Raw genomic sequence first — 12,177 nt, 5'->3', positions numbered from 1 at the left:
AAGGGAACCCTTCGTTTTTGGGTTTTTTTTTTTTTTTTTCCTCTGTCCTGTCTGGGAAGATCCTGTGCCCTTCCCAGTAAAACGAAGGGTATTAAACCCTGGTGCTGTGGCGAGGGTCCAGTTGCAGGGTCACTGTACTTATCTGGCTGTTTTTCCCTGGTACCTCTTCTTCTTCAGTCCTCTTTCCTTCTTGCCTTTTCATATGGTATTGCAGTACACTGTTAAATATACCCTGGTGCGACAGGGCTGGTGTTTCTCTGGGACATACGATGCTTTTTTAGGCGTTTAATGTACATGTGAGCCTCCAGAACAAGGGTGGGCGTGTTTGTGTGACTGGACCCTTCCTCGGTGTTTCTCAGTGCTGTGATCTGGGATTCCACGCCAGCCTTGCTCGGACATTCAGGACATACCTGTCTGCCGAGTACAACCTGGAAACCTCCCGCCACGAGGGCCTGGACATCATCGAGAACGCCGTGGACAACCTGGATGCACGGAGCGACAAGCACACCATCATGGACATGTGCAACCAGGTCTTCTGCCCTCCGCTGAAGTTTGAATTCCAGCCTCACATGGGGGATGAGGTAGTGTACTCACCCAAGGGGCTGCACAGGTGCCTCGCAGCCTGGCCTGGCCTCTTCTTAACCATCACTGTTAAATTATTTCTGGCTCCTTATCCCTCTGTGCTGTCTTCACACACTGCTATTCCTGTTTCTTTTCTTAATGAGACACATGGCTCATTAGGGCTCCTCCTTTCAGTCTGCCTCTTGCTCCATATCTCTCCCAATTAGGAAGCCTGTGGTTTGATTCTCAGCTGAACTGCCCAACAGATTTGTAAAGTGGAGCTTTGATTTACCTGCTGTAATTGGAAGACTTCAGAGTGCAGCTTTCAAATGTTGGGTAGAAAATGCTTTGTGCTGGCCTGGGTCCAGGGCACTGCTGATTAGAAACTGGGTGACACAGCCTCCCTGGAGGCTGTGAGGAGCTTGTGGGTGCTGGAGAGAATCATTTAGGTATTTAAATGTGTATGTCTGGTCAGTGCACGACCCACTGAATGCTCTCCTGTCTCTCTCTGGTACTGCTCCTGTCTCAGGTGTGTCAGGTCAGCGCCCAGCAGCCTGTGCAGACCGAGTTGCTGATGCGGTACCACCAGCTGCAGTCGCGACTAGCCACCCTCAAGATAGAGAATGAAGAGGTAAGAAGTCGCTCTGGGTCTCGTGTTTGGCCTCCTAGGCAGCATTGCTCAGCCTTTTGCCCGTTGCGCAGGGGGTTTCCTGGTGTGCTCAGGTGTAGAGCCCCTCCAGTGACAGTGCTGAGAGCTCCCATTGACTGCAGCTAGCGCAAGAGCAAGCCCAGTACTTAGGAGCTGCCTGTTGGCCAGTTGTTTTGGCTCAAGATGTGTCACTTTCCCAGTCTGCTTCAAAACCATGCTGTCTTCTATTTCTGATAGGTACGAAAAACTCTGGATGCCACAATGCAGACTTTGCAGGACATGCTGACGGTGGAAGATTTTGATGTTTCAGACGCCTTCCAGCATAGTCGCTCCACTGAGTCGGTCAAATCAGCTGCATCAGAGACCTACATGAGTAAAATAAACATCGCCAAGAGGAGAGCCAACCAGCAGGAAACCGAAATGTTCTATTTTACAGTGAGTTTCATCTCAATGCGATACAGGACACAAAGCATTAATTGCTAGGGCTGAGTCCCATTTTAAGTGCTCATTAGCGAAGAGCAAGAACCAATTCAGTCTAAGTATTTGTCTTCTGTCTGATTTGGGGTTGGAATGCATTTCTCAGTGGCAGGGCAGTGCACAGGGACTGACAATCCGGTGTCTGCCTTGTTCTTCTTTTTGAAGGAGCAACTGGAGCAACCAGTTGTGACTGAAAACTTACAGAACTCAGTCGGAGTGGCTCAGAGCAGGGCAGCAGGCTCCAGCCAGCCTCGCAATGTGTCACCATTCAGTGGCTGTTCCTGGAGGCCTTTACAATTTTGAACCATCAGCCAAGCCTTCCTTTTCCGGCCTACACAGCTAAAATCTGCCCTTGGCCCATGGGATGAACTAAATAGTCATTTGCATCTCGTGCAGGGTGTTGGAGGAAGCTGCGACAGCCTGGCTTTGCAACGCCCTGCTGTTGTGTGCGTGCTGGGTAGAGGCAGCTGTGCTGTGTCTCCCCTGCAGTCTTGCTCCTGTACTTCACTTCCAGGCAGATCTAAGGTTCTCTCTTATAGTACTTGAAATGTAAGTAATAAGCCGTCAGTTCAGCAAAAGTAGCCCTCATTTAAGCATGGTTAATAGGCTAAAGTTAATAGCATCTTGTGATATATTACGTATGCATAGAAAAGCTTCTACTTTCTCTTAACAGTATTATTATTCCAATTCAGGGGGAAAAGACTTGCAGTTTTCATTTTGAGTTGTGCTTGGGGGTTTTTTTTAATGCTTTTTGCAAGAATTTGATCTTTCCCATTCTCTGTCTTTTGTTTTCCATCTGTCTCCCTCACTCCTCTTACCTGTAAAATTACTTGCTCTTGAGTGTTGCCGGGTGTCACACAGTCTCACAATGAAATAAGAAGTTGTGCTGCACTGTCGCCCAGTGCATAAAGCGTCTGATGGTCCCTGACTTGGGAAGGTCTCATGCACTGGGAGTTCTCACTCTGCATCACTTGTTTGCACAAAGGCAAAGCGCCTGTCAGTGGAGGGAAAGCCTCTTTGATTTTCCAGGCCGTTCCCAGAAGCCTGACAAAAGAAAGCTTGCTTTGAACTCTTTTCTTTGGAGTTCCTTGCGTTCCCAGGCAGGAGGTGCAGCACCAAGGAGACCGGGTTAAGAAGATCATCAGGACTGTGGCTAGAGCAGTGAGAAGTGATTAGACCATGCTCAGTCCTGCGGCGCATCTGACGTCTGGTTTGTTAGGGCCTGTCAGCCTCGCCGAGCCCCCTCCAGCAGCCCCCCAGGGAAAAGTGTACATCAATTACGGACTATTTTTGCCAAGAGTTTTAACCCACCTTGTTTGTTTTATTTTTAATGCCAGAAATTTAAAGAGTATTTGAATGGCAGTAACCTTATCACGAAGCTCCAGGCTAAACACGACTTGCTGAAGCAGACTCTTGGAGAAGGTGAGTTGCGGGGTTAGGTCCAGGGAGGAACCTCCCATCACATGAGACGATTTTAAACCAGGCGTCATCTTTCAGTCTTACCTGATGTCTGTGTTTTCCCGAGTGACTGATGGCTTCTGTGGTTGGCTGCTACTACTAAGTTTAACCAGCGACATGCAAAATCATTATTTCCCTGGAGTATTAGTCTTATCCCACCTTTGGGAGTGCACATAGAGAAATTTGTCTGAATCTTATACTGTGTGCCAGAGTGCTGTGTTACTTCTCCGACAGCAAAGAGGTTCCCACCCACTCCAACCCTCTGCCTTTGTCCTTTCTCTCCCCCTTCTTCCCCTCTTAGTGCAGCCCTGAACATAGGTATTTTCTTGTCCTTGATGCTCTGTTTCTGTGTCACAGATCTGCCAGCAGCCTTGCTGATTTAATAGGCCCCTTGCCCCCCCGGCCATAGTTTTTTGACTTGCTCTAATCCAGAACTGCAAAATCATCCTTGTTTTTAAAACTTTTCCATAGCAGGCTTTTATTACCCCAGATAATTTCACAAGTTTGGTTTAGAGCATATATGCACAAACAGGTTTCGTACAACAGAGGGGGCAGTAACTTCTGAGGGAGGCAGGAGTGCGTGGCTCCAGGTGGCATCTGCCACTGCTGGGGTAGTAACGTGCAACCATGTCCCTGGGAGAAGATTTTAGCTCTTTTAAAGGATTTTAAAAAAATTGCATTATTTCCAGGTTAAAGAAGATGGAGGTGAATTAGTGTCCTGATTTTCCAACAGGAGAGAACATATTTAAATTAAAATACACAAATGGTCCATGGTCTTACTTTAACAATACAAAAATTGGACTCCTCATCTCAGAGGTAAAAAAAAAAAGCTTTTTGTTGGCTGTTTTGCCAAACATATTTTCTCTGCCAAATTTATTTAGCCTTAAAATCCACCTTCTAGTTCGATCCTGTGTTATGTTCCACCCAGTGAACACTGAGCCAAGTCAAGGCACAAAATGTAAACACAAGGAAAGCTGCAAGGGTAGATACACAGGGCTCCATTAACATATTTCTTTTCCCAGGAGTTTCAGTACTCCCTGTAGCTGCCTTAACCCCTTATCACCCTGCAATAGCAGGTCAGTGGCAGCCCTTCTGCATCCTCACCGAGGCAGTCCTGTGTTTCCATACCAGTGTGGCAGGGGTTGTGCGAGGCTTGGTGGGTCACTGCGTGCTGCCTGGCAGGGCTCCCAGCTGCTGGGTCTGAATTCAGGCTTTGACATAGGCGAGGGGGATGGAGCATGCAGTTCACAGAAATTGGACCCATCTAACCTCTTTCCTGTATTAAGATCTGATCTCTGGGAGGAGCTCTGTTTTTTGGATACAGTGCTAGGACTCCTATAGATTGGTGCAAGACGTGATCAATCTGTTGAAGATTAATTTGATCGCCATCCTGGTCTCTCACACAAGAGCCATGCCAATGCCATACTTAGGAGGAGTGCAGGGTCAGGCATTTTAATTCTCTATAGAGTTGTGCAAAAGCAGCCGTGGAAGATTTTCACGTGAAAACTTTCTGAATTTCTCCCAGGCCATGGGATCATCCTGCTGTGTAGGCGTTCAGCAAATATTTAGCCCAGAAATGCCAAATGCTGCGTTTCAGCATGAGCTGATTCTCATTAGGAAGAAGTCTGGGTTTGCAAAACACTCGTGTGGATTTCTTTTCTTTTTCAGTGAGGAATTGGCTGCAAGCTTGCTTTCCGCAGGTGCCAAGGGAGAGCAGGAAGGAGGCATGTGCAGCCAAATGCTTCCTTTTATGTGTCTTAGAAAGAGGAAGAATAAATCAGCTTTCCTGGCCTTGGGAGAAAGGCACAAACAGCATGTGAAATTAGTTTAGTTTTTTTCAGTGGCTCGACAAATACTTTAAAAAATGAACAGATCTTATCAGTGGTGATATGCTGCCATTTATATGAAATCCAAGCACTAAAAATACACGAAGGGGATGAGGATATTGCCTCAGTCTGCCTGATCGTGGTTAGATGGGCTGTTATCTCAGAGGAAAAGCCAGGGAACTGAATACTCCGCTGCATTCAGGTGCTATTAGTGGTCCTCCATGAGGCAGTTGGATAATCTCAGCGGCCTCCCCGGGGGCTTCAGCCCTTATCAGACTGCCCCTGTCCTGCTTGGGTTTGGCCAATCCCCAGCTAGTGCAAATGAGCACTTATTGCAAAGGACCTGCAGTGCATCTGGTTATTTACAAGATGGGCTTCATATTGCAAATAAACCTTTAATATCAGTGAGAATTGAAGGCGCTTTCCCTCTCTTGTGGCTGAGTCTTGGACTTCTAATACGTCTTTTAGTGGCAGGAGTTTGTATAGCAACCAGCTCAGCATCTCCCCAACCTGAGGGGCCCTTGGGCACATTCAGCTTCTTTTTGCCAGAAGCCATTAACCCAGGGCTTACAGAACCAGACGTGGGTGTGTGAGTGCCTGTGTGATTGCGTTTTAACAGTCGGTTGGTGGTGACTAATGTGGAGAGATGACAGAAACTTGTGTTTCTTCATAGGTGAAAGAGCCGAATGCGGAACAACCAGGTGAGCAGTTTCTTCCACTTCATCTGCTTTTGGGAAGGGCTTGCTCTGGCAGGAGGAGGGTTGCCGTGGGAAGGGTGGTTTGCTTTGCTACTGATACAGCTTGGCGGGGTTCAGATTTAACCATCTTCCAGCCATCCTGTGCTGGCAGGCCAGAGGGCAGGCAATCCCAGGCTCCCCACATCACTGCCCTGCTTCTCAGCTGCATTGCCTGAAGTGGGTTAATTAGGGTGATGACAAACAGGCCCTTGTTTTTGCTGCAGTGTAATTTCTAGCTGACTGGCTCTGAAGTGCCTGGAAGTGCTGTGTCAGCACGGTGTGGTGCAGTACCTTGTAGCATAGCTGAGGTTGGGTTGTGTTCACAGTGCAACACAAGGGTGTCCACCCGCTCCCTGCCATCCCTGTTCACTTGGGGACTTTGATATGCCCCCAAAAGCCTCTCCCAGCTCTGGCTTCTTTGCCTAGAAGTGCAGAGCATGCCTGTATTCAGACTTCCATCCCTCCACTGCAGGAGATAGTGCTAGGAGTGAATGTAACAGGGAGGAGGCTTTGATCTGTGTCCAGTCCATAAAGCATCTCCACAGAGCTCTGGTGGCTTGCTATGTGTGTGCTGGTTTTCTAACAGTAAGACACGGGCCAGCAAAGCTTCCAAACTTCTCCCCAGAACATGTACAACCTCTCTCTGTGTTATCTTTTTACAACCCTGTTTCAGTGTTTAATAAAATTTGCAATACCAGCAAAACCCCCCATTCCCTGTTAGAAATGCTGAAGCAGATGGTGAAGCCTGGGCTGCCTTTCCAAGCAGGAAGGAGGCTGCCTTAGCGGAGGGCAGCGGGGCGGCAGGGTGCCTTGCTCTCTCGCCTTTTGGCTGGAGGGGACTGTGCTGCCGGCGCCAGGCTGAGAGTGGTGTCAGGGCTGGGCACTCACTGGGGCTGCAGCGCAGGGCAGCAAGGTGCTGTCAGGACAAAGAGGGGCCTTCCCTGCCTCGCACAGGCCAGAGAGCAGGGACTGCACAGTCTGTCACTGCGCTGATGTGCTCCAAGGAGCTGCTCTTGACTGTGCTCCCAGGTCCCCTTCGGATCAGCCGTCATGGCAGCTGCTCCCCCGCTGCAATCCCCTGCTCCCCCCTCTCCCTGCGGGTCCCAGGCAAGCTGCCCTACAGCACCCTGACACCCTTGGTGCCCCAGGTGTGTTTGCATGCACGTGGCTGCTGGGGGCTACAGATACAGCCTGTGAGGTGAGCTCTGGTCCTTTGTGTGTGCCAGGCAGGGCTATCTGCTGAGCTGGTCGAGGAAAGCACACCCAAACAGCTAGGTAAAATCATAGGAAGAATTTGCACTTGAGTGCTTTGTTTATCAGGAGTGAGTGCCCGTGGGGTGGTGGTGTTGCAGGCCAAAACAATCAAAGGAATGAATAACAGCCTCCTACATGAGGGATGATGGCACAACTTCTTGCTGTTTCTGTTTGCTTTTGTTTCAGCAGTTGCTTTTACTTCACAAAGGAAAACAAACAAGAGACAATCTCCTCCCTGTGTGAGGCAGCGTGTAGGCAGAACAACCTTCCCACCAGATGCAGCCGGAGGCCGGGCTGTCCGGGCCGCCTTGCGCCAGGGCATCCCCCAGGGAGAGGAGATTTCACGGCAGCAAACAGCACTGGGTCTCTAGTCTGCAGGACAGGGCTGCTCAGCTGAGAGTCAGACGGGCACTTGAATGGACAGCAGTCATTTCTGCTCCTCAGTTACCAGTTGAACTGGTAACCAGTTACCAGGAGTGGTTAGAAGCTATAGGAGTGTAGAGTCAAATTGCTCAATTAAAGGCATGTGATTAAGCAACCAGCGGATCACAACTGTCGCCTTTGCATCGTAGCTCTGTGTAAATTGTACATGTCCATTCGGCTGTGCTTTGTGAGAACTTTTGCATGAAGGCTCCCTAGGACTCATTTTCACTTGCAGTCATGATCTCTCCTCTACAGACAACAGTATAGCCTGGGGGTAGAGGACAGATCAGAAATCGGTTAGAGATTTTATGCTGTTTTTCTCCCTTTTCTAGATCTAGGCACTTGGGTCTTAATGTCCTTCATTATCAGAAGAGGAAATCAAAATGTGAATAGTGTTAATGAAAGGAGCCGTCCAAAGTCCTGATCACTGCACTAAAATAAGTCACACGTTTCCGTGGTCTCATTTCCAGAAGCAGTAGGTGTCTGTTACCCTTGCTGAAGTCAACAGGTCTGTTCCCCATGACTGATGAGGACCCTCAGTCACTAGCTAGTAGGGGTAGGGTCACGCCACTTCCTAATGCACATGCCTACCTTTTCTGTTCTTACAGAGTTGCTGGTGGGTTTACTCGTGTGTGTTGACTGGGCTCACCTTTTTGTTTGGTGGTTTCACTCTTGGGAATGCCTGCCAGAAAGATGAAAAACCATTCACATCCCTGTGAATGTCTCCCAACAGAAGTTAGCTGCAGAGAGGTGGAGGTGTTCCCACTTTCCTCTTTCTGGCCATCTATTAGCAGAATGAGGTCCATTTAGGAATAAACAGGAATACCCCAGTGTTTTCCAGGGGTAGCTGTGGTTTATTTTGGATATATTAAGGAATCAGTTGAACTCTTCAGCTACTCTTGGTGCTTTTCCAGGCTAACAGAGTGCTGAACTGACGGAGGTAGGAGGCAGGTGTTAAAAATCCTACTGAGCACCAACGCTTTCATTTTAATTCTAAAATGTCATCATAGAATAGTTTGGGTTGGAAGGGACCTTTAAAGGTCACCTAGTCCAACCCCCCTGCCGTGGGCAGGGACATCTTCAACTAGATCAGGTTGCTCAGAGCCCCATCCAACCTGACCTTGAATGTTTCCAGGGATGGGGCATCCACCACCTCCCTGGGCAACCTGTGCCAGTGCTTCACCACCCTCGGCGTAAAACATTTCTTCCTTCTATCTAGTTTAAATCTGCCCACATCCCTGGTACTAGCACAAACACTGAGCAGCAGTTTTGATATTTGGCATCTCAGAGAGGGAGAATTGTATCTGCAGATCGTGGGTACCAGAGACAGTTGTGACCAGCTGTGTTTAGCAGCCTCATTACTCTCTGGCTTGAATGAAGCAAGTTCTGCATGAAGAGCATTCCTGATCACCCATTGTTCATTCCAGCTGTGGTTGTTGGTATAGTTACTGCTCTGTCACTGTCTGATTTCTGAAGATGACTGTTTTTTACAGTAGCAACTAGGACTCTTCAAGAAGTCCGTAGCAGCAGATAGTTAGATTTCTGTATGTGGCTGCAGCCGAGGTTAGAGTCTGTCTGATAGGGAAGATTATGAGTATGGAAAGTAATGGGTGGGTTCGCTTATTGCTGTTAAATGTTTCTATTATCAAGATAATTTGAATTTATTACTTAAATTAAGGCTGCAGTCTTGACCTTGACTTGAAATTATGTGTGCAGCATATAGTGAACAGCTCTGATTTTGCTCTGGGCTGCCTACAGGTTAGCTCTGCTGCCCGTTGAGACACCTGCCAGCTGCACCCAGGCTCAGCCTGGCCTTTGGGACCTGCAGAAGTGAGGCCATTGCGGCACTGGCTCCAAAATGAGCTAGCCAAGTTAGTGCGAGGGTAGCCTGCCCCAGGCTGCTGGAAGGGGCTTTGGAGTAAGCAGAGGGCACCTCTCCAGGAGCCGTGGGCGCTGTGCACGATGTGGAGGTGTGGAGCTGAGCTCTTTGCAGGTCCCCCAGCTCCCGGTGGAGCTGTGTCCGTGGGGGGGACGCAGTGGTGGGGACGCTGAAGTGTGAGCGGCTGCAGAGTGCGTGGAGCTGCGTGTCGAGTCCTCACAGAGGGATTTTTCTGTTTGATTTATTTCTTATTCTCGGTCATAACCTTTGAGATCTCACCCTGTCATTGCATTTATGTTGGTGTTTTGTTGATTTCTTTTGTTCCATTTTCTCCCAGGCCCCCATGTCTTCCCCCTAAGCCACAGAAAATGAGGAGACCTAGGCCTCTCTCAGTCTATAATCATAAACTCTTTAACGGCAATATGGAAACGTTCATTAAGGTACTCGCTGGCTGACAGTAAGAGTTTATGAACGCTGTGAATGTAATGGTGGCTTTCCTGTCCTAACTGCTGGCTGCTTTCCTTCCTCGGCGGGGTCTCTCCAGTCCACCCTGCACCCAGTTGACGTGGCCAGCGTGTGCTTTGCCTCGGTGACGATTTCTCTCCATAGCTGTCCTCACCCCTTGTGTGTTCCTTGTGTCACCCATCCTGTCACCACCTGCGTGCCCTGGGGCGAGGGTAGCAGTGAGGACCCTCACGGCTGTCGGCCGTGCTGGCCGGCTGCGCAGCACGAGGTGTTCTTGGCTGAGCGCCTCCATTGTCCAGCGCTGCTTCCACCCATCCTGGGAGGGAAGATCAGACAGCAAGGATAACCCAACCCAGCACCCTCAAAGGATCAACAAATCCCCCCACCTTCCCTTTTTCCGCACGTTTTTGGTGGTCGTTTTCCCCCGTGGCTGAGGGCGAAGGTAAAATGACTCATAAGCTCCCAGAAAGTGTCTCCCAGTGGTAAGGACTGGCAGCCTCGAACTGAAATACCGTGCATATGGGTGGCTGCGTGGGAGGGTAGATGTGCTATCCTCATCCTTAAACAAAATACATTAATAATAACCAGCCCAGCTGGCTGATCTCAGTGCCGACTGCTGATAGGTGGCTGAGGCCCGCTCGTACAGCTCGGTACTTACTGGGAGTCTGAAGGCCCCTTCCCGCAGCCCAAACTGGAGGGAGGGTTAACCTGCAGGGAGGATAGGCGAGAGCTGTGTGTCAGTGTGGAGCCGCAGGCTTCTCCCTTACCTCTGAAGGCACCGGGAGAGGAGATGCTACAGCTTGCACGCTGCCTGCGACCCATGCTGGCGCCCGTCTGTGCTCGGCGAGGGCCAGGACCGTGGGCTCAGCTTCCAGTGTTGGAGCAAAGTGATTCCTAAATGGCTGCTGAGTGGTTTCCTCCAAACCATCGCTGATAACATGCAGCGTGTGGTCTTCGTAAATGTGGGCCAAAGTATTTTCTTCATTTAAGCTGGGGTGAACTCAGATGAACTCAATTAATACCAGTGCAGTCCCAGTGAAAGGGGGCATTTGGCCCTGCTCATCCCAGGAAATTACCCGGAAGGAAAGATTTGAGGAGAAAAATGAAGAGATGTGGACGTGGGATTTGTCCCGAAGAATACCTCCAGCTATCTAGCTGCTGATCCTCCAAAATCCAGCACTTTGCTATTGCCTGGCTGCTGGAAGGATTTCCAAAGGAAGCGATGCTGTTCCAGTTGCTCAGTGTTTAATCCTGTGCTGAAGAAAGCTTTAGTGAAAATACTGTAGGAAGCAGTAATGACAAACTGTTGGATTAGGTAAACTAATAGGCGTTGTCTGGCTCCGATTTATTCTCTTAGGTTCTTTTAGTGCAACCATAAGCCTAAGGGCAATGTTTATAAACAGTGCACTGTCACAAGTAATAACAGGCTGACTGACAAAGCCAGTAATCTCTTTAATTCTTGTAATTATTCCTTACTTAAACTGATTTTTAAAAAAGTAATACTCATTGAAGTCCAGCACTGTGGAGGAGGAATTAGCCGCAGTGGAAATCTATCTGAGCGGACGGGTGTCCTGTGCCAGCGGAGACTCCTCGGGGGACAGTGCTGTGCTACCGGGGTTGTCCTCGAGGCTGGGGACCACGCGCTGCTGTGGAAAACGTGTGGCCCCGTGGAGCGCAGGGCTGCGGGCGGCTGCCCGGTGCCCCCACGCCAGGGCGGCTCTCCCCGGAGCCTGGCCTTCCCCCCGGGCAGGGGCTGGCGTTGGCCTCGGGCTTCCGCAAGTGCCGCAGGTTCAGGGAGGGAAGAAATCAGAGAGGCTCCTTCTGCCGGTCGCTGAGGCTCGGGTGCAGCGTGCCAGACGGGGCTTGGGAGGGAGGGTGGACAGCCTGAAGGCCTGGGTTGGACCTTGCTAAGCTGCCATTGCATTTGAGCGTTCATGGCCTCCGAAAGAGATGCTTACCTCTAACTGAACTTATCCTTGCTTAATCTTTTCTTTTTTTCCCTGCTCTGCTGCTTTTTTGTGTTCTCAGAGGAAGGAGGAATGCGCGAACGAGAAATCAGGTATTTACTGGAGGCCCATCTATGAGACAGAGTAAATTAACCAGAGAGATGCAACTGTACTCTACTGGAAAAAACAACCAAACAAAGCTCCTAAGGAAAATAAACATCCACTTAGGCAGTCAGACACAGCGCACATTCCCCCTTGAGCTCCTTCCATGAAGGGCCTGGAGAGAAGCAGCTTTGAAACAAAAGCCAAAACTCATTACAGGTTCAGTTACAGGCAGTTCATTTCACACACTGTGGTGTTTTGTTTTTTTTTTTCTAGCATCTGCTGACAATAGCTCGCTCTTTAGGTGGAAATACTGTTGTAAGCTCTGTTACTGGAAGCTTATTTCATCAGACAGGTATAGCACAAGTTTTATTTCAGCTCAGCATTACACCTTTGAAAT

General features: G+C 49.4%; 1 protein-coding gene across 1 annotated transcript in view; it reads left to right on the top strand.

The window, feature by feature from the left end:
* SRGAP3 (SLIT-ROBO Rho GTPase activating protein 3) overlaps nt 1–12,177 on the top strand; it is an 84,166-nt gene that overhangs the window by 55,818 nt on the left and 16,171 nt on the right. Inside the window, exons 8-13 of the mRNA XM_009283720.2 lie at nt 360–581; nt 1,091–1,192; nt 1,448–1,645; nt 3,025–3,109; nt 5,645–5,672; nt 9,602–9,704. Of these exons, the coding sequence (XP_009281995.2) occupies nt 360–581; nt 1,091–1,192; nt 1,448–1,645; nt 3,025–3,109; nt 5,645–5,672; nt 9,602–9,704 (738 nt within the window). The remainder of the gene's footprint in view (nt 1–359; nt 582–1,090; nt 1,193–1,447; nt 1,646–3,024; nt 3,110–5,644; nt 5,673–9,601; nt 9,705–12,177) is intronic.

This window comes from Aptenodytes forsteri, unplaced genomic scaffold, assembly GCF_000699145.1.
Source record: "Aptenodytes forsteri isolate BGI_AS27 unplaced genomic scaffold, ASM69914v1 Scaffold267, whole genome shotgun sequence".
Classification (NCBI taxonomy): domain Eukaryota; kingdom Metazoa; phylum Chordata; class Aves; order Sphenisciformes; family Spheniscidae; genus Aptenodytes; species Aptenodytes forsteri.
The sequence above is the reverse complement of the archived record's forward strand: the minus strand, read 5'-3'. Positions and strand labels throughout refer to the sequence as shown.